The sequence below is a fragment of the Sesamum indicum genome, linkage group LG10, assembly GCF_026168435.1.
Source record: "Sesamum indicum cultivar Baizhima isolate 11 linkage group LG10, ASM2616843v1, whole genome shotgun sequence".
Lineage (NCBI taxonomy): Eukaryota > Viridiplantae > Streptophyta > Magnoliopsida > Lamiales > Pedaliaceae > Sesamum > Sesamum indicum.
The window spans coordinates 273,816-295,348 of NC_142666.1; the positions used below are offsets into that span (position 1 = coordinate 273,816).

The 21,533-nt window shown below is 37.8% G+C and overlaps 3 protein-coding genes and 1 long non-coding RNA gene across 6 annotated transcripts; all 4 read left to right on the forward strand.

The window, feature by feature from the left end:
- Positions 1-2,331: 2,331 nt before the first annotated feature.
- GGR (geranylgeranyl reductase) lies at positions 2,332-5,278 on the forward strand. Of its 2 annotated transcripts, XM_088886080.1 has the most exons (3): positions 2,332-2,791; positions 4,382-4,445; positions 4,590-5,278. In XM_088886080.1, the coding sequence occupies exons 1-3, from the start codon at positions 2,459-2,461 to the stop codon at positions 5,045-5,047; spliced, it is 855 nt and encodes a 284-aa protein (XP_088742206.1). In that variant the 5' UTR covers positions 2,332-2,458; the 3' UTR covers positions 5,048-5,278. The 2 variants fall into 2 exon arrangements, with proteins under 2 accessions (XP_088742206.1, XP_011092951.1); XM_011094649.3 differs by having other exon boundaries at positions 2,333-2,791; positions 4,382-5,278.
- Positions 5,279-8,719: 3,441 nt separating this feature from the next.
- On the forward strand, positions 8,720-16,151 carry LOC105173014 (serine/threonine-protein kinase STY46). Of its 2 annotated transcripts, XR_016067842.1 has the most exons (17): positions 8,720-9,309; positions 9,738-9,852; positions 10,683-10,747; positions 10,890-11,009; positions 11,406-11,460; positions 11,875-11,985; positions 12,121-12,171; positions 12,562-12,737; positions 12,815-12,922; positions 13,281-13,354; positions 13,490-13,665; positions 14,044-14,139; positions 14,703-14,783; positions 14,867-14,920; positions 15,085-15,219; positions 15,386-15,552; positions 15,633-16,151. XR_016067842.1 is itself a non-coding variant. In XM_011094650.3 (16 exons), the coding sequence occupies exons 1-16, from the start codon at positions 9,116-9,118 to the stop codon at positions 15,699-15,701; spliced, it is 1,680 nt and encodes a 559-aa protein (XP_011092952.1). In that variant the 5' UTR covers positions 8,724-9,115; the 3' UTR covers positions 15,702-16,151. The 2 variants fall into 2 exon arrangements, 1 of the variants encoding a protein (XP_011092952.1); XM_011094650.3 differs by lacking the exon at positions 15,386-15,552 and having other exon boundaries at positions 8,724-9,309.
- Positions 16,152-17,667: 1,516 nt separating this feature from the next.
- On the forward strand, positions 17,668-18,500 carry LOC148785160 (uncharacterized). The gene is made up of 3 exons (XR_016068011.1): positions 17,668-17,881; positions 18,043-18,103; positions 18,394-18,500. It is a non-coding gene; the product is annotated as an uncharacterized LOC148785160 (long non-coding RNA).
- Positions 18,501-19,903: 1,403 nt separating this feature from the next.
- LOC105173015 (24-methylenesterol C-methyltransferase 2) lies at positions 19,904-21,255 on the forward strand. The gene has a single exon (XM_011094651.3). It carries the CDS (start codon positions 19,991-19,993, stop codon positions 21,080-21,082), a length of 1,092 nt encoding a protein of 363 aa, XP_011092953.1. The 5' UTR covers positions 19,904-19,990; the 3' UTR covers positions 21,083-21,255.
- The last annotated feature ends 278 nt before the right edge of the window (positions 21,256-21,533 follow it).

Consider the following 21,533-nt stretch of genomic DNA (forward strand, 5'->3'; position numbering starts at 1 on the left):
AAAATTGGTACGACCAAAGGGTTTTTTTTTATAATAGTATAGATATAGATAATAATTAGTGGTTAGTAATTTTTTCCTTAAAAAAATGGGGAAATACTAATAATGTTTGGTCTAATCCTTTATTTTCATTTTTCTTGTCACTTTAGTCTGTCATTTTCATCGTCTAACAATGAATTTCAAAATGAAATTCATAACAAATTTGAAATTTACGTTTTTAAGATGATAAATTATTTATAAGTTTGTATTAAATTTGTGCTTGCATTTTTATGGATTGATTAAAAAAATACAAAATTATTATTTTATTTTAGATTTGACCAATTAGATCGAAGCATGTCCAGAAACAACCTATTAAGAGATTGATCTATGTTAAAACCGACGATGTTCAATCCTAATAGAAGTAGCTACATAACCCCTGTTCATACTTACCGATGCATACTGAATTTCAGTTGCACTATAAGAATAAAAGGATTTTCAAAGAAATTCAAAGATTAACTAGGGCTAACCTGCAAAATAAAATTTAGCACTCCGATGTTTAAGTCAATGAGAGTATGCTAATAAAAATAAATAAGAAAACTTGAATCAAAATGAGAATAATGGTTGAAAATAACGTTGATATGATATATATTCGTATGGAGTGCAAAAGTATGCTTGAAAATAGTTGTAAAGTCGAGAGAGGAATGAGAGTTTGAGTGTGAGAGTAAATATTATCAAATGATTGCATAAAACCTCTATTTATAGGCCTTCGTGGAGCAGAATTCAGGGAGTTGTTGGGGTGAAATCGATATCAATGGCTAGTTAAATGAGTTAACTAAATAATAAAAAAAGAATATCAGGATTTGTATTTATCTTAAAAGAATTATGACTTTTTGATTGAATCTTTCCCAGTCTATCCGAGTCATTTGGGATTCAGTAGTAAGTTTGTCACCAAACGGCTATGAGTTTATTAGAGATATTTCAGAATAATGTGTCCCAACGTATTGGCAATCTATGTGATGTGTCTACCAAACTATATGATGACGTGGAGAGTTGATAATGAGCTTGCTCATGGGCCTGCCATTTTAGTACAAATGAAAGAAAGGCCTTTGTATGCCTTTCTTACCTGCTCATGGACCATCTGGTTTGATATAAGTTGGGCTGGTGTGTAAGCCTTGAGGTGGTACAAAAAAATGTAGAGGTGATATCACCTATAAAAGAAAAAAAGAACATCTACCACATTGTAATTCATTACATGCTAGACAACACATATACAACAAGTCAAAGGGCCTCGAGTCCAAAATTCTCTGACACAAAGAAATCTGTAATCGCGAATGTCCCACGTCTTCCTTTTCATAAAATTCTTAAAGTTTTGATACTATATTTTACGGTTACACGTGATTGTCTTCCACGGGTTTAAATGAGATCGCATTTCTACATTCAAAAATAAGTTTCACGCCATTAAATCAACATTATGAGCGAAAAATCAGGAATAATTTTCACACCAACTATTATAACACTTTTTGTTGATAAATTTTATAATATTTCACTTGTTGATATTTTTTTTGTCTGGTAATTTATTTTTAAAGATTCAAAGTTTATTTGAATAGCATCATTCCAGAAAAAAAATTACTGTAATAAATATATTTTATGCCTCTAGAGAGTAAAAGGAGAACTGAAGAGGGAGTTAAAAAAATTGATGTGATCGGTTAAATTACACTTTTGGTATCTATATTTTGATTAAAATTAATTTTGATCTGATCATTAAATTGAGTTTAAAAATATTAAGAAGAAGAAAATTAGACGGACGAAAGTCGTAATAACTATAAGGATAAAAATGGCATATAAAAAAGACTAGGAACCAGAAATTGATTGACAAAGAATGTAATTTACCCTATGTGATCCATCTACATAATTCTCCTCAAATTTTGATTATATATATATATATATATTTGAAAATTAAAACCACATTCTCTTAAATTTATCATAATTATGAATACCTCTTATAGTTTGAAAATCAAACAATAAATATTTTTTTATATTTGATAAAATTATGTTATTTTTGAATGAATGTATGAGATTATTAATTTTATCCTTACTCTTTCTTTTAAAAAATTGAAAGGGATGAATAAAAAATAGTTTATAAAAAAATAATAAAAATTATGGTTCTTATTCTAAAAAGGGCATTTTTGATGGAAAAAATAGATAAAAATGTAATGGCAGCTGTAATTTAGTTTATAATCTATTCCTCATAATAATGGTGCGGATAATAAATAAATATGGTTTGACCATACTCGTTGAGGTACTAACCAATCGCGACGGCCCACGTAGCCATATGCATTCTATATTGCTTCGTTTCCGTCAACCCACCTCATCTCTTTCCCTCTCATCGCCACCATTTGCTCCTCACTCTAAACCCCACTTTCTTCAATTTCTGCTAAAATCCCAAGCCCACAATACTGAAAATAAGGTAGATATTTCCGTTATGGTTTTCTCAACAGTAATGACGTGCTCTCCACATGTTTGCTTCTCCAAGGCCGCTCCTCCCGTTATTCGCCGCACAATCCGGTGCTCCGCCGCTTCACTTTCTCCTAAATTTGATCTTAAGACATACTGGACGTCTCTGATTAAGGAAATTGATCAGAAACTCGACGAGGCAATACCAGTGCAGTACCCACAGCAGATCTACGAAGCCATGCGCTATTCGGTTTTGGCGAAAGGAGCTAAGAGAGCACCGCCGGTGATGTGCGTCGCTGCTTGTGAGCTGTTCGGAGGGAACCGACTCGCCGCCTTCCCCACCGCCTGCGCTCTTGAAATGGTTCGCTTTCCGTTTCTCTTTTAATTTTTTCTGCCTTTTTCCTTTTGCATTTTCTTCTTCTGTTTCTTGTTTATCTTAATCTATGTTTTGGTGGCGGAGTCAACTAGGGGGTAGTTGCTTGAATCCTAAGTGTATTGAGGATTCCTCTGTCTCGAAACTTTTCTGCTGTATGGATTTGCAATATTTTATTTTTCTGATGATTTTGATTTCACAAATTTCAAGATTGTATTTTGTTGTTTGGTGCGATATATACTATGCAAATAAGTTTTAGATGAAATCTACTAAATTGTTCACTGTGCTTGGTTCTTGGTTCTTCAATTGTGGACAGACAGGGAGGCTAAATATGGCAAGTAGTTTACAGATGTTCTAATCAAAGAATGATTGGTGTCTGCTGAAGTTCAGAGAATTGTACAAGTTTTTCTTGTTGTTTCAACGAGATCAAGAAAGGGTGGGTTCTAACTCATTCCCACCGAGGCTCAGCAGCTTTTAACCAGAATAGGAAACAGAAAAATACTCAGTTGGACAAGTTTTATATAATATATGAGATAGCTCGGTCCAAAACAACAGAGTTAATCGGACTAAAAGTTTTGTGCATCCTCATGGTATGATGCTGCTATCTGCTTCTATTAGTGTTTTTATTGACTTAAATCATTTGTTAGGACTGTGTGCTACACGAACTAGGTAAACTGTATAAGATTGTTTGGTGCTTCATTGCCATAGTTCATCAGATGCTGCCCTTTGACTTTTCGATGCCGGTTTGTTCAAAGGCTTGTTAATGGAACTCTAACCTTCTTTACAGATGCATAATTTAAAGCAAGCGTACACTGCACTAACAAGAGGAAGGTAAGAGTAGGTCTAGGAAAGACAATCGCATAGACCACAAGTGCTGGCAAGACTGGGCTTTTCGTGAAGAATAGGAAAATTTTTAATTGGCCAACTGATAAATTATATTAGGTGCTCTCGGGACTAGTCCTGGAAAAATAAATGTGGTCTTTCTGTAGGATTTTATATTTATGAACTGGACTATTATATGTTTGTGGTCCATCGGTTATATAAAATATGGTGTGTTTACTTAAAGATACAGAAACTACGCCTTCCATTGGCAGAAAGGTCAGAGTAAACTTGCAGATCTCACCAACACCCTCTTATTCAAACTAGATCTGATGCATAACCAATATACAATTTGCAGTTGTGAATCTCGTTATAGGGACTTTACATTAGTTTATTTCGTTTTGCACTTTTCTGATATCAATTTTAGATTTTGCTATCTGAAATTTGTACAATCATTTTCTTATAATCCCAGTATCAATCTCTGAAGCTCAAGTCTTCCACTTAAATGTATGCTTCTACTTATTGTACTTCTAGTTGTATTTTCCAACTGTAACTTTGTTTGAACTAGGCAATTGAAAGAAACCTACCCACATAGAAGCTCAATCACAGCTGGTTAAATCTTCTGATTCTTTATCACAAAGAGTGACCCACGTTCCATTGAAGACTAGGTTCAATGCTGGTGACACAATTTCCTTTTTCCTGATTCGTTGGTTTTCTTAATATTCTCTTATTCCTTATCATGTGTCTGCCTTTTAATAGGTTCATGCTGCGTCATTAATACATGATGACTTGCCATGCATGGATGATGACCCATCACGAAGAGGTAAACCCTCGAACCACACGATATTTGGTGTGGATATGGCAATATTAGCTGGGGATGCATTGTTTCCGCTTGGTTTCCGCCACATTGTTTCACACACCCCAACTGATCTCGTCCCTGAGACTCGCCTCCTTCGGGTCATTGCAGAGATTGCGCGGGCAGTGGGGTCCACTGGTATGGCTGCTGGGCAGTTTCTCGACCTTGAGGGTGGTCCAAATGCGGTTGATTTCGTCCAAGAGAAAAAGTTTGGCGAAATGGGACAATGCTCTGCTGTTTGTGGAGGCCTACTAGCCGGTGCTTCAGATGATGAGATTCAACGGTTGAGAAGATACGGACGGGCTGTAGGTGTCCTGTACCAGGTGGTGGACGATATCTTGGAAGCCAAAACGGAGACAGCGAAGAAGGATGAGAAAAACAAAAAGAAAGGTAAAAGTTATGTATCAGTATATGGGGTGGAGAAAGCGATAGAGGTGGCTGAGGATCTAAGATCCCAGGCTAAGAAAGAGTTAGATGGGTTGGAGAGATACGGGGAAAAGGTTCTACCATTATACAGCTTTGTTGATTATGCTGCTGATAGAGGTTTTAGCTTTGCGGTGCCAGTTTAGCTTTACAACTAGAATGATGTTAATTTGCGTGCACTTATTACAGACTGCTATTTCATGTAACAAAGCAAGGTGTCCTGTACCTTGTTGTTTGTATGCTTGTATTTCTATACTTGAGATCATAAAACAATAAATAAGGATTCTAACAGAGCAGTTTCCTTATCCAAGATGGATGGGAACATTGAGCATGTAATGTAGTGTAATAAGAAGCTTTGATGTGGGGATTGTTCATCACTTCCACTCTCCTCCGGAGTTGTTTGGGATGTTGTGTTGATGATCCAATTAAATCCTTTGCGGCCTTTCACTGAAAATTTCATGTTAGTTTAATGTTCTTTTTCAGATAATAATTGGAAATGGGGCTTCCTTGATTGTCCCTCTTTTTGTCCTCGTTTTCTTAATGCAAACATCAATTCAAGTTGTATGAAGAAAGAGTTGGAGGGTTATGCTTATCCAGCAGCCTGGCTGCCTATTTTGTGGGCCACATAGCAAAATCCATTTGGATTAGGAATTGCTTCAATAATTGGACCCATACATACCTGTCTAGAGTTCATTTTTAGCCCAAAAGATTATATATTTATTGCAACACCCCCTAACATCTTATTATTATTATTATTAATTATATTATTACAACTTTACAATAAATATTTTATAAGCTTTTGATTCATTATCTCATATTTTTATTTTAAACTATAATTATGTCTAACGAAACCAGCTTCTTGGATCTTGCTTCCACTTAAAAATAGAAAAAGTTATATAAATTCTTTTTTCCGCAAACTTTTAACAACTAATGAATGATTGAGGTTGGAAGGATGGATTTGAATTGAATGGTTTGCTCTTCAAATAAAATGGCATGTGGTATTTTAAGATAATCTTGAATATTACAAAGAGTTGACCTTGCTATTACCATGTGGAATGTTCATTTTTATTGAAAGCTCTCTAATGATGGATATATTGTACATAGACTGAATAGTGGATCAAATTCCACACCCTCTCATTACTTGGCCGTTTTTAGGCAAAGGATGAATGAATCCCATCAAATTGCCTATTCCATCAACCCTATCTATTAATTATTTGGTTTATGGGTTGTCTTAATTAATGACACCATGCACGTTTATATTTGAGTAATTATTTGGACTGCTCTGCACACATTTCCAAAACTTAAAAATGGATGAACATGTGATTAAGTTGATATATATGTAGTCCGTCCGGTCCCGTCCCCATAAAACGTTTAATTGCTTACATCTAATCATGTCCAGATTGGATGAAGCTACCCTGCGTCTAGGTTCTTCATTCTTGAATCTTGGTCTTTTCCATCCACACCACAACCCTCTTTTCCAACTCCCTTCCTTTCTTTTAAAAACAAATTATTTGTTATTCAACTGAAATTTAAAATATTTTGTCAACAACTTTAATAGAAACATGGAGGGAATGTGGTGTTGGTCCCCGCACTGCACATATACAATTTTGTGCGTTCTAATGTCCATAAATATATAATTACGTTTTGTATAGATGGAAGCGAAGGGTATGGCGTTTTAGTAATAGAAAATAGTAGTGGCAGTATTACTTGGAATTGGAAGATATATACATGAAATTGAAATAGCTAAGAAATAAATAGAGGTGGATGGCCTTTGGACAACCCCAAAGGTCATCCCATTTGCCATGTCAGCTTTTTGTCCATGCATCCACGTCTGTAAAATAAGCATCTTCTTAAGGATAATTAACATAATTAGGAGGGAGCAATAGCAATGAGCAGCGCAGGCTAGGAACTGCTTTGTCATGCTTCACGTACCAATTAATATTTATTCAGACTAATATATTCACGATCCTCCTCCTCCTAAAACTCGCTGCTCATTAAAATAATCTACATAATACTCTTCACCATCTAAAGAGCTCATTTCACTTTTTTCCTTTTTTCGCAATCACCCAAACACTGTAATTATCTTTAAAATATATTAATTCAAGGACAAAACTCCAACTCCAAGTTGAAGCACAGCACGCTAGGAAATGAAAAGATGTGACATTGTCTCATGGCCCCTCTGCCAACGTAATGTGCTCTTTGTTGGTGTTGCGTCTCAAGTTACAATCAATTTTCAATCACCCTTCCCACATCTCGAGTCTTGATCGACTGTAATTATGTGTTTTCGACATTTAAGCTCGCTAGCACGACATCTGAATGCCTCTCTATGTAACACTTCGTGCCCGTGCACTCATCTACTCAAAATATCCATATTCTCCGAGGCTCTCGGCTTGCAAACCCTCACGAGTTTTCTTGTCCGGCCCCGACTAGCTAGTCTACCGCTATGCATCTCACCCACAATCTTGGATCCTTTCGAGGCATCCCTCAATGGCAAGAAGCATCCTCGCTCCGCCTTGGCATTATGGGCTCCGCATGCAGTCGCAACACCCATCTCATGTCCAACGCTTACTCGGTGCATCTTCATCGCACACCTTTGTAGTGGTCGTCCTTTATGCCTCGCCTAAGTAGGATTGTATCATAACTCCGAGACCCATTCGGTATGCCAACACTTTGCATTGATCGGTATGCCCAACATGCCTTCTTGTCTGTCAGTTTAACAAACCCCTGCGCATGGTTAGAATCCAATAGCGCATGCCACGAGTTGGTCCACTAGACATTAGAGTGCTTGACTCGATCACCCATTTAGCCCAGAGGTGTTGCCCTTAATTTCTCGCAACCGGTAGGGCAACCTTGCGCTCACGTGGAACCTCTGGGCTGCTTATGTGCCCAAAATAGGCCGTCCTGGCCTTACGCAATCCGTCCCATTCTCATGTCTTTTGGAGACTCTAAACACTAATTTGAGATGCCTAAAATCAGCTCTTAAAGGCCCACATGCCCCCAAGAGAATATTCATTTAGTGTCACGCTGCATGGGGCGGACTGGCTGCAACTCACCAATGCATACCCCCTTATAATAGGCTTAAAAATATTTTTTCTTTTTCAGTAGTGGACTTTGAAATGGCTGAGGAGCGCACCTTTTCTGTATCTCTCTCGTCCGATATCCAAATCACATGCTGCTTGAATTGTTGCGTGGCCTACGATTTCTATATCACAACTCAAGCATTTCAGCTCCATTCGATCATTCATCATTGATGAATTGTCCTCACAATATTTTGAATCATTGTCCGACTATTGCATTGGCAGACTCCAAATGTTATCGTCTTTTTCTACCCAATCTAAACTGTCTAACTTTGAAATATGGTGGAGGTGTCTCACCAAGGATAAAGCACTTTGCTTTACTAGCTCATACATTAAAAAAGTTGCCATTGTATTACGATTCCCAATCGATAAGAATAATACTAACTAGCTATTTGTGCGTCTACGTATAGAGCGACATCTTCTTACGACCCGCACGTTATTTTTGAGGCACTGCCGACCGTCTTGATTGAAGTACGGGCAGTGACACATCGGCAGGGTGGAGTCTGTATTGTCTACGTCAACAACACGACCCATCTCATTAAACGTACAAAATCAATTACAATGTTGTTAATCCAGGCAGAGATTATCTCTCTCAAAGACTGATACAGATTTATGGATGGGCCCCAATGCCACTCTCTCCATCATTAAATCACTTTAGTTTAATCCTCCCCTCCCCTGCCAAGCCAGCTATATATCTCTTAACTCTTTTTTCAGTAAGAGAGAGAATCAATCCTAAGAAGAAAGAGAGAGAAAGAAGAGGATATGGATGAAATGGAATGAAATAAAACTACTAACTACTACTAATAAGCCAATTCAAAACCCATGTTCATATACCTTCTCAATCCAATCCCAATCCTTTTTTTTCTTTTAAAAAAAAAAAAAACTAAATATATATATATATATATATATTTCTGATTATCCTCCTCCTCAGGCTATAGTCCTTTTTCACTACTTCTAGTAGTTGTTAATATTATGGAGTATACAATTTTTCGTTTCAAACCCATCTCAATTCTCCATCTACTATGCTTGATTCCGCCTCCCTCATGATGATAATTCCCTCTACGTAAACTGGATCCAATTCCCCACCAGGAAACACCTCCACTCCTGATTATCCTACCTTTTCTTCCTTAATTTCAAATGGTGATGGCGGATAATGAGAGTTGTGGTAGTCGGGAGGTGGAATCTTCGCCAGCCAACACCCGCCTGCACCGCAAGAAACTCGAGGTTTACAATGAGGTTTTGCGCCGGCTTAAGGAAGCCCACCACCCCGACGCTCAGGACTCCGCTTTTGACGATCAGCTTTGGGCGCATTTCAATCGCCTTCCTGCCAGGTCGCCTTTACCTTTTCTCTTCAATCATCACATGTTAACACACCCTATCCCTTTTCTTTTCAGCTCCCAACACAACACCTTTTGCTTCCATGTTTTCTACTTGACTCTTCCTTTTTCCTGTCGGATTGCTTTTCCCCTTTGGATTAGTGAATGGTTGTGTTAATGTCTTTTGTTTTCTACCTTTAGATCTCTTTTCGCTGTTTGTTTTAGGTTGGATTTTTTGAATGTCTTCTTACAATGTAACGTAGATGGCATGATTCATTTCGACGCAATCGGGGTACAAGGGCGTAAAACATAAAATGAATGACTTATCGTTTAAACAAGTGTTGCATGTCCCGGATTTTTGTTGTTTCTCTATACTAACACACTTGTCCATGATTTGGTCTTCAATGGCAATTTGATGGGCGATTGACGTTGATGCACCGCAGGTACGCAATGGATGTGAATTTGGAGAGGGCAGAAGATGTTCTCACACACAAGAGACTACTGCATCTGGCCCGCGATCCTGCTAATAGGCCGGCTTTTGAAGTTAGGCTTGTTCAGGTGATTTGTTCTTATAGGGTCCCCAACCTCAGTTGTTGTATATCACACCATTCTTTTGATATTCTGTGCTCATTTCGGGGTAATCTGTCTGGATGTGATGGTACATACTCATCCTATATCTAAACATGAGTTTGATCTGGATGCACGAGTCTTTTACTTGAGCATGTGCTGTTTCCACCTTGCATGTTTTGATTCTTACAGAAGGCAGTATTTATGATCTTGAATTGATTGGCAGCTAATGATGAGATGTTTTATACGACAAAGGCAAATGACACTCATGGATCTGTAGCTTTCTGAATTAGAGAAATCTCACATTTTGGGTCCAACAGTTGGTCCATACTGCTGGTACTTGAGCATATTCCATACTCGCAGTATTTTATGTGGCCACATGGTGTATTTGATAATATGGTTTAATGGTAGAGAGTACACTAGTTCTAAGATATTGTTGCTGACCTCTCTTGTACTCTGAAGTTTACTAAAAGTGGACATACATTTCCATCATTGTGCACCCCAAGTCCAATTTCGATGCTCTCGTAAAGTAAAACTGTGAATCTGGATAAAACTGTATCACTAGCATCTCAGGTTTCAATTACCAGAGAAGGTACATGTGCATTCAGAAATTCATTGTTTTTTGCATCATTCTTGTAGCTACATGTTTTTCATGCTTGTGGAGGAATTTTATTTTGGTGATATAATGTATTGTTCACTAAATGGAGTTGCATCAGTTGTTAATCGACAACCTTCGGTCTGTGTAATCTTATGGTACCTTCATATCATATTTCTTACTTGGTCAATCCGCTGCATGTTAGACAAAACTTTCTTTTCTACAGGTTGTGCCTGCCTCTGATGGGAATTCAGGAGATTCAGTACATTCACGCTCTCCAAGAAGGGGAAGGTATTGCCCGCATGTTTTCATATTTCCATTCGTCATAAGGGCGTATTTGTTGATTTAAATTAGCAACTGTTTTATTCTTTTGGGTTCATCATCTGGTGTTTTTATGTGTTATTGGATATTTCATGATACATTTTCTGTACAGTGTCCATCCACCACCTGCCTTTGGTTCTTCTCCTAATCTTGAAGCACTTGCACTTGAAGTAAGTAAGTCAGAAGTACAAGATGGTGACAGTGGTGTAAATGCTAGCACAAAGTTTCTAAGGTATACTATATTGAGATGTTACAGCCTGGTCTTATTCTTGTACGTGAGTGCTCATCCTTTGACTTATGTCCATAAAAACAATAATGGGCTTGTGCATTTACTTGTCACCGCCGAAGCAATCTAACGCATTCACTCTCTAACATGCAATTGATTCTTTGTAGTAACAGAATAATTGGGCTTTGATCCGAGAAATTTTCATACCTTATTCTTTTGATACCTGTTTGGCACTATATAGAAAGTACATGCGGCCAGTCTCTCTATGCATTTTGCAGTATCTTATTGACACTTGTGTAATGGTTTTGTAAATTGACCTAACAAGTCATTATTTTAAATAAAAGTATCGTCTAATGTTTTGACTTATCGTTGAGCTTACTCTTTCTCTTAATTGACATGCAGGCCCATGCATGAGATTACTTTCTCAACAGATGACAAGCCAAAGCTCCTCAGTCAGGTAATGATCCTTCTCTCTTATGCTGATGGACCCATCTTTGATGCTCATTAAAATGGTTACCAGCTTGCATGAACAGATGCCCGAACTTCTCTTTGTCCATTGAGGACTATCTAGAAAAGCTTCTATCTCAATTAACCATTTTAGATGGGAGTTCAACTTGAGTATATTGAATTGGCTGGCTAGCTGTTAAAAATCTTACTATTCTTGGTGAAATACCAGGTGTAAACAATTGGCAATATTTCTGCTTTTGTGGGAAGTTTGCTGTATTTTTAAGCCTCAATACTTCGTTATGTGTGGATGGAGAGGTTTTTTCTAAGCTTGCTTGTGCAATATTCAGTAATTGCACAGAATTGAACAATTAGTAAAGGATATGTTTTAGCCCTTGACTGAACTATGTAAGGGTGCTACTTGCAGTTGACTTGTCTATTAGCTGAAGTTGGGTTGAACATCCAGGAAGCACATGCCTTTTCCACTGCGGATGGCTATTCTCTAGATGTATTTGTTGTTGATGGTTGGCCATTTGAGGTATCTCCATCTTCTTTTCCATTATCGCTCTTTCTTGGATTATTCACATCTTTGGCTCTCTAATCTGGTTCTGGTGGAATGACTGAAACTTTAACAGTCACCTTTTGGACTGATCCATATGTTTTAACTTGTCAGGAGGTTGAACAGCTACGCACTGCCATTGAGAAAGAAGTTCTGAAGATTGAGGTACTATTCTTCTATGCTGGTGCACTTATGAATCTCTTGAGCTCTGATGGACACCTGCACATAGGTTATTTTGCATAAATAAGATTTATCCACTGTTACTATTAACTTGTCAATTTTGTGTGTGAGGTTTATCGGCTTTGAGCTGATTTGCTATCCCCAGAGACTTGTATGCAGGCGTTACTATCATACAATGCTTATACTACTAGCTAGAGTGTGAACTTTTGAAAAATTCAGTGAGAAGTTCGTTATTAAGATGTGGATTTGTTGAAGAATTATTTTGCTTTCTGAGTCTTTCTTTACATTCAGCAATTATCATATCATATATAGGTGATTTTCTAAACTTGCTCTTCCTTAATGCAAAAATTATGAAAGTACTTTTGTTTCATGCAGAAAACTTCTTGGCTGAATGCACGTTCTTTGCCTCTACTCAATGAACAAGAGCCAATGGAGATCAAACGTGAATCTAATCATCTGACAATACCCAGTGATGGTACTGATGTCTGGGAAATTGATCCTCAATATTTGAAATTCGAGTCCAAAGTAGCATCAGGATCATACGGCGACTTGTAAGTACCAGAGATATACTTTTGAAGCTTATGCTTGTAGTTTTATTTTCAACTTACTCTGAAAACTTTTTCTCCAGATACAAAGGAACATACTGTAGTCAGGAAGTAGCAATTAAAATTCTCAAGGGAGAGCGCTTGAATACAGAACTTCAGAAGGAGTTTGCCCAAGAAGTATATATAATGAGGTTCATCTACATTAACTTGTTTTTTCGTAGACTATTTTTTAAATAGCCCAAGATGGTCTTTTGTCAATCCTTACAAGCTTTGGAGATTTGAAATGGTTATGAATGGGACACTTATGTTTGGGGGTAACTGTTTCAGTTTGTACTCACTACTCAATAAGCATACTTATTGTTCAAATGCACATAATATGCCTGTGATAGCACACTAGTTTATTGGGTTCAGTTCTTGCAGATTCTTATGAGACTTGATGTATTCACATATAGCGAAATCTCATCATGGCTATGAGAAAGTTCTTAGTTTCACTGATTGTTGTCAAACTTTTCTTCATTTCTGTTGAACATTGCTATATATTATTTACAGAAAAGTTCGACACAAGAATGTTGTGCAATTCATCGGGGCATGCACCAGACCTCCAAACTTGTGCATAGTGACAGGTCTGTTTTGACAAGTACATTTTCTTGGGAAAATAGGGAAAATATGAGAGTTTCCTTTGCAACTACTGAAGCTAAACATCTTGTTGATGGCTATCAACAAATTCTGGTTTAATTTATATGTTTATTTAATTGCAGAATACATGTCTGGGGGAAGTGTATACGACTATTTACACAAGCAAAAGGGTTCTTTTAAGCTTCCTGCTTTACTTAAAGTAGCCATTGATGTATCAAAGGGAATGAACTATTTGCATCAGAACAATATAATTCACAGGGACTTGAAGGCTGCGAATCTTTTGATGGATGAAAATGAAGTAAGCATTGAGCTTTTCAGCTGAATGAGTAATTTTCATGTTGACCAGGATTTGTATGGTTCCTGGTATTTCATGTTGCATGTTTATCTACATTAAAGGTTAAACTTGGTATTCAAAGAAAATCATGCCAACTCTATATTGTTCTTCTGGATAGAGATGAGGACAGAAATTTTTCTTTGAGAACAAATTAAATTATCTCTTTAGGCTGGCAGCCCATTTTATCTGCAAGTTTTCAGGCATTTAGACATTCCATCTTCTGAAGGTCTGGCACTTATAACAAGCTTTATTTGTTATGACTTTGTTTCGATTTTCTAGTCTGAATAAGTCTTACTTTTGTGGCTTGGGAAGTTGGGAAAATTTAAAGAGCTTTGTTTTCAGGTTGTTAAGGTGGGGGATTTTGGAGTGGCCAGAGTGAAAGCTCAAACAGGTGTGATGACAGCTGAAACTGGGACGTATCGATGGATGGCCCCTGAGGTATATGCCCTTTTATATCAAATTAGAATTTAGGAGACTTTTGACATCTTTTAGTGAAAAGCTGTTTTATATGGCCATGATACTTTTTAGTGGACTCATTTCATGATTGCTGCAAATAAATTTTGAATGTTCTGATCCCAGCTCGCTTTTCTATACCTTTGTGGTCTGGGAGGTGATCTTGACATTGTGGTCTGTCATGGTTATTAATTTCTGTTGCTAAGCTGTTATCATTGAACACTGAACCTTGATAATTGCTTTTTCAACATTGTTCAAGTATCATTTTCTCGGCAATCTTATGCTTGCATGTCCTGGTGTTTATAATGTCTAGATAAGGTCTAATAGAGAACATTGGATTTGGGGCATCTTTATAGGTCTGCAGTGGATAAAGAATCTAGGTAAAATGCCACTGGAAGCTGAGAGGATACAGGAATAAATAATATGTTCGATTAGCTGTTTATAGTACCTTCTGTACTCCACAATTCTCTAAGTGCTGTTCCTGTGCTGATTCTAGTTGGAAATTATGATACCCTGCAATTGCTAACAAGTATTCTTTCTCTTTGAAGGTTATAGAGCATAAACCCTATGATCATAAGGCTGATGTTTTCAGTTTTGGCGTGGTTTTATGGGAATTGCTGACAGGAAAGGTATTATTTTCTTCTCCAAAGTGCTGGAATCATCACTCTTCTGATTTGTTATTGCTTAAACATTTTGATATTTGGCTTGTCAGCTTCCTTACGAGTACTTGACTCCTTTACAAGCAGCTGTTGGAGTGGTCCAAAAGGTAAAGCATCTAGGTTGTTGTGGTGTTGGTTATGTCATTTGCAACTACCATGTGGACATGATTATCTGGAACATAGCAGTCTGAAGTTCTCTGGACACATACTTGCAAATTGAGTATTTTCTTTTATTGTTTGCTGAAGGCAGTTCTTTTTTCTATTCTTTAAGGGTCTCCGGCCGACTATTCCAAAACACACACATCCAAAGCTTGTTGAGCTGCTTGAGAGATGCTGGCAGCAAGATCCAACTTTGAGACCTGACTTTTCTGAAGTAACAGAAATCTTAAAGCAAATATCTAAGGAGGTACTTTTTCATCAACTGTACTTGGAAAATCAACTTGTCCTTTGTTATGCATTTTTACTAAGTAGCTTCAAGCAGAAAGATGCTTGCCTTGCTTTAGTGAAGTTGCATCAGACTAATTAAGAGGTGTGTTTTTCTCACACCTGTTTGCTATTTCTCTTACATCCAGCTGATTCTAGCTCAACCATCAGTTAAGTCAGCACGAGATATGTAGTTATTCAGTTATTACTTGTATCGAAATAAAATCAACCAAGTCTTTACTTCTCACGCTTTGTATGAAAGGAATATGGTCAATCCATTCTGAATTCAATGGTCACTCGAGGATTCTGAAAAAGAGTAGGAGTTATCTTCTGTTCATGTGCATACAAATGCTTAATCACCCATTCTCTAGATGACACCTGATGTATGTGGAACAGGTTGGAGATGATGGAGAGGGACGAAAGGAGAGAGGATTTTTTTCTGCCCTGAGACGCGGACATCACTGAAGGGATAAAACTTGGAAGCTCATCGGCATATATATTCCTCTCCAATTTTGGAACATTAACCCCCTTTAAGTCTGTTGGCATTGTACAATACCCCTTGCATCAGTTTCCTGCCAGATTTTCTTCCTTGAGATTGATGTTTACTAATTCATTTTTCCGATTTCTTCAATCGTTCTTATTTGCTTCTGGTCTGTCTGCCTTGCCATCTCTTCTAGTTGAGAGCAGTGTAAAAGTCCAACCTCAGCCGCAATTAAGGATAAAATGTGTTCTGGTGATACTTCTCCAAATGATACGATGGTTGCCTACTTGTCTGCTGTTCATTATGGTCCAATAGGTGTATAATATTTTGACGCCAGGTTTGATTTTTTGGTGTTAGGCGATTATGAATGTGTAAGACAACAAATTCATATCCAATTGTAATAAAATGAAGATCAAAGGAGGGCGATTATCAAATCCATTTTGCAGTAGAGTTGCAATTTTTTAAATTTATTTCTTATAATATTTTAACAAATAACTCTGGCAATCCCATAGATTAATTTGATGAAACAAGGTGGATTTAAGGAAGAAAGGGTTGTAGGCTGTTCCTGTAGCCCATCCTTTACCTGTATGTTTAGACAACATTGTTCTGGTCAACTGTAGTAACAGCAACATAAATACATATGATGGGGGAAGATGTCCAAAAATAATAAGAGTGATGGATTCAAGTAGAAATTGGCAGTGTACAAGAAAATGACCAGAAACAACTCATGCTAAGGTATCTTGACATTTCCCAAGACTCGATTAATCATTGGAGAAATCAAATCATTTTATGAATAATAGGCTAAATTTCATGTGTTGCTCAAAAAAACTTATTGAAAAATAAAAACACAATTCATCCCCTTCAATTTTTAAAAAACTCTCCTCACCTAAGCTATGTAAACCACCGCAAAGCCTTCCCCTTCCTCCTCCTCCACTTGCACCACCCGCCTTCCACTAGCCTCTCCAGCGCAGCCCAAATTTTATTTGTGGGTATCTGTTTTACGGTAAGAAACACTTTGCACCCCTAAATTATTATTGATGTAACATTTACCCTTTTAAATTAATAAATATAATATTTATCTCTTAAAATTAAATTTTTGGACAATATTACCCTTATATGATATATATATATATATATTTAGTTCAAAGAATTTTGTTATTTAACAATTTTGCATTTTTAGTTTACTTAAAAAATTAATTGGAAAATAATATTTTTATTATAAAAAAATAAAATATGATCGGTGAATTAAATAGTTCAAATTTTACTATAGTTTACAGCCTCAAACTTAAGTAATGAATGATCAAATAACTACACAAAAAACTTTTCGTAAAAAGTTTTTATTAATTTGATTAAGTTATTAATTATTTATTCTTTTAGATAAAAATAATTAATTACACAATTATTTTTTGAATGTATTTTCTCAAAAAATATGATAAAATATATTTATTTACTTTTCTATAAAAATATTAAAATTTTGATTAAGCATATATATTTGTCAATTTTTTTTTAAAAAGTATATATGAGTTGTTGGTTATATTATATTTATTGAAAAATCTACTATATATATTAATTATACTCCACTTTTAATTTAAAATTTTTATTTATTAAAAAAATTAATTAAAAATATTTTATTAATAATTTAATGTGTAAAATACTAAAATATATTAAAAATAATACAATTGTCAAGATATGAAGAGGCATTTTTGTCCAATTAAGGGGTTAGGCGTTGTATTTGTTAATTTAAGGGGGTAAATATTACATCAAGAATAGTTTAGGGGGAGGGGGAAATGTGTTTTACTCGTTTTTTTATTAATACTAAATGGTGATGTTTATTTAGTTGGATTGGGCCAAACATCCATCCCAATCCGATTTAGACTGTGTTTACCAGCTGGAACTAAGGCAGATATCAGCCCTTTTTTTCAGCTAGTAGCTGGTTTACTTACCAAATGGGAGGCCCGGTAAAGTTAGCCGAGGCCCGATTCTCTCCGGACTATGCAAGACACTACAATCACCTTCTGGCACACTGGATACAGATTTCGACCGCCTGGTTCATCTCGTTTTATGGATGAATGTCTTAACATTTATTTTTTGACCTTCTTCTTCCTCTGTTTAAAGTGAGAAGTGGAGGACTTGCAGACGCCACTTCCCATTGTGGTTCTTAGGTGTAGGTCTTGGTTACATTGTTCTTCAATATTTTTTTGTTCCTCAATAACTTCATATTTTTCCCTCCACTTAGCTAGTATAAAAATTGATGTTAGGTAAATTGTATGTTATTTAGTTTTGAAAACTTCCTTATCGGAGACGGCACTAACATTCTTTTCTCAGATCTGCTTCTCATTGAGGTGTGTCTTCGTCGAAAGTTCGAGAAACCGTCTGGATAGCTCAGGTATGATAGATCCCTCTGTTAATTTCTTTCACTATTGGTGCAACCCTTTCGGTTGTCTTGTACTCTAGTATGTAATGTTGCAAAATGTGGTGTGCTGTTGTTTTTTTTTTGGTCCGAACTCTAGTCCATCTTTGTCGCTATTAAAAAATTTTCCTTCATGACACAGTTGTTTTAAGCTTATACCCCACATCTATAATAAATATCAATTTGTGACAGCATATGTTGCTGGCATTTACTACTTACTGTAAATTTTGGTAATAATAAAACCTTGTTCTGTGTTCATCGAGAAGTGATGCAAAAAACGTTGTGTCAACTGCTCAAGACTGGAGATAGTTCCAACAAGCAGTTGGTTGAATCACGCGAAAGCATGTTTGGAGAGCGTAGTGCAGAAGATCTTGCAATAGGTGGCGTCACTCAAGTCGTACCAATCAATTTTAGCATAAATTTTGTCTAAGTGTTCTTACGGTTCCCCTATTCCATCATATTTTGACAGATTCGATACTTTGACGCCCGCGAGGGAGAAAGGGCTTCGCTGAGGAGGGGCTACAACCCATGGCAAATAAGGATCCTCGACTCCCCTAGGCAGTAGGGAAGCTAATGATTTTAGACTGCAGGGGTTTTGATCTTGGGTCCGTGCAACCTCAAGTCGAGAGATTTTGCTGTTCACTTTCTCCCGCCTCTGCTCATTCTCTTCTGGAGTTAAGGATAATTCTCGACTTCTGCAAGGGGAAAAAGGGGACGGGTTCACGGGTTGTTGTGCTACAAATTGAGTCACGACTTGTGCTGCCGCTCGAGTAGATGCATCACGAATCAGGGCCAACAAAGACTCTTATGCCAGTTGGACCATCAATTCTTGGGGTGGAACTTTCGGGGGGAGTGCTCTCTTGGAGAGCGCGGGGGGAGATTGTCGACGTGGTCGAGGGATCTCCCCATTAAAGGGGGTTTGTTCATGAGGTAAGGGGGTTACCTCCTGAGACGGCGACTGTTCGCGAGGTGGGTCTTGTTCTGCCCCGTTCACTTGAGCTTTCCTGATCATGTCCAAATCATGGACGTCACGAGTCCGAGACCTAGTTTGCATTTCCAATATCGAGTCAAATTTTTTCCATAGACGGCGTCAATAATGTGGTTGTGATTTTATGAAAGGATGAATGGGAAATTTTGCCCATGACACGATTGCGTACCAGGTGAAATCAATGTCGATTTTGAAAGAGAGTTTTTTTATGTGGGAGAGGTCAAATCAATGAATAGTCCTCATTAAAAAATAATATTTTAAGTATTTACAGTAGTGTTAAAAATTATATAATGTAATAAAATAAATACATTTATTATATAACTTGTATGTAAAAAATTACTTTTGTACCCTTATAAATAAATAAATACTAATCAATTGCTGTTGCCATTTGAAGAGTATGATATTTAATGAGTGGGGCTGGAATTCAAAAGAGTGAATGTGATTGGTAGTCATTGACCACCATCAACTAGTTTCTCTTCTTGTCTTGTCCCTTTTCAATTCAAACAAACAAAGAGAGACTCCCACTGCCGTCTGCGTCTCCAAAAATATCTATCTTCATTAATTACCAACACACACTAATCACTAATCACTAATCATAGTAAATTAGTAGCTAATCCCCTAACCTAACCTATTCTTAAACCTTTTCCTCTGCTTTTACTCCAATACCCCTGAAAATCTCCTTTTCATATTTTTATCCACTCAATTCAAACAGTTGCTGATGTGTCGCAACGTGCTGGACATTCTCACAACTCATGTTCGCACTAGATCCAATCCCACCACTCCTCCTCCTAAACAATTAAAAGCACCCGCATTCACTCTTGGCTTTGCTTTGCACTCCACTTCCAGCACTACTTTTTTCACTTTTCTCCACCCCCATGGATTCTCTCACTCTCTTTTGCACCGCCTCTCTCTTAGCCGCCGGCTTGTACTGGTTCGTCTGCGTTCTTGGCTCCGCCGAACAGAAGGGCAAGCACGCCGTCCAACTATCCGGCGGCTCCATCGCCAAAGAGAAAGTCCAGGACAAGTACGAACAGTACTGGTCTTTTTTCCGCCGCCCCAAAGAAATTGAAACGGCCGACAAAGTCCCGGCTTTCGTCGACACCTTTTACAATCTCGTCACTGATATTTATGAGTGGGGTTGGGGCCAATCTTTTCATTTCTCTCCCTCCATTCCTGGAAAATCACACCGGGATGCTACTCGCATACACGAGGAGATGGCGGTGGATCTCTTGAATGTCAAACCCGGAGCTCGAATTCTCGACGCGGGCTGCGGTGTTGGCGGCCCGATGCGCGCGATTGCAGCCCACTCAGGCGCTAATGTTGTTGGGATCACCATTAATGAGTACCAGGTGAACCGGGCCCGGATGCATAACAAAAAGGCTGGGCTTGACAAGCTGTGCGAGGTGGTTTGCGGCAATTTCCTCCAGATGCCCTTCAAAGACAACACCTTCGACGGAGCTTACTCCATTGAAGCAACGTGTCATGCGCCGAAGCTCGAAGATGTTTACAGTGAGATCTACAGGGTTCTGAAGCCCGGGTCCTTGTATGTTTCGTACGAGTGGGTGACCACGGAATTGTACCGTGGGGATGACCCGGAGCACGTGGAGGTCATACAAGGGATTGAGAGGGGAGACGCATTGCCGGGACTCCGCAGCTACAAGGATATAGCCGAGGTGGCCGAAAAGGTCGGCTTCGAAGTGATAAAGGAGAAGGATTTGGCGAAACCCCCGGCAAACCCGTGGTGGACCCGGCTGAAGATGGGTCGGATCGCCTACTGGAGGAACCACATTTTGGTTACAGTACTGGCGTGGCTGGGGATTGCGCCAAAAGGTGTCGTTGACGTGCACGAGATGCTGTTCGTTACCGCCGATTATCTGACTAGGGGTGGGGAGACGGGGATTTTCACTCCGATGCATATGATTCTCTGCAGAAAGCCGGAGAGTAAGGTGGCTTCCAGCTCTGCTTAGGAGATATGTGTAACTTTCATTGCACGGAGATTGATCAGTCATGGTTAATTTCGTGCTCTTGCTTCTTTTCTTTTCTAATTGTGTTTTTATTTTGTCTCATATTGGATTATGCTTCTTTAGATTAAAATTTGCTTGTTTTTTTATAGAAAATGGAGACTGCTTATTTTGCCTAAGTTATCGTCATTGTTGGAGACTGGCCTTAGTTTTATAAAGTTGGTGAAAATATTTATCTAACTTAACGGGAGAGGAAAGGTTTAAGAGTTTCTGTAATCTTGAAAACTATCCAATGATGGACAATTTTGAGAAGTAGTCATATGTGGCTTAGCTCAATGCAGCAGCTCAGACTGCAAAGTAAATGCCCAAAGACTTAAACCATTTACCTATTTTGTGCTTGCTTGTTTGTTAGCTTTGATGTTGTTAATTTCTAAAATTAGCGGTGAGCAACTAATCT

Bases quoted from the DNA above. Each gene is read 5' to 3' on its own strand.
- GGR (XM_011094649.3), top strand. From the start codon at position 2,459: ATGGTTTTCTCAACAGTAATGACGTGCTCTCCACATGTTTGCTTCTCC. The intron at 2,792-4,381 runs GTTCGCTTTCCG...GCCTTTTAATAG, and splicing joins CCGCCTGCGCTCTTGAAATG to GTTCATGCTGCGTCATTAAT.
- LOC105173014 (XM_011094650.3), top strand. From the start codon at position 9,116: ATGGTGATGGCGGATAATGAGAGTTGTGGTAGTCGGGAGGTGGAATCT. The intron at 12,738-12,814 runs GTAAGTACCAGA...CTTTTTCTCCAG, and splicing joins TCAGGATCATACGGCGACTT to ATACAAAGGAACATACTGTA. The intron at 15,220-15,632 runs GTACTTTTTCAT...TATGTGGAACAG, and splicing joins TAAAGCAAATATCTAAGGAG to GTTGGAGATGATGGAGAGGG.
- LOC105173015 (XM_011094651.3), top strand. From the start codon at position 19,991: ATGGATTCTCTCACTCTCTTTTGCACCGCCTCTCTCTTAGCCGCCGGC.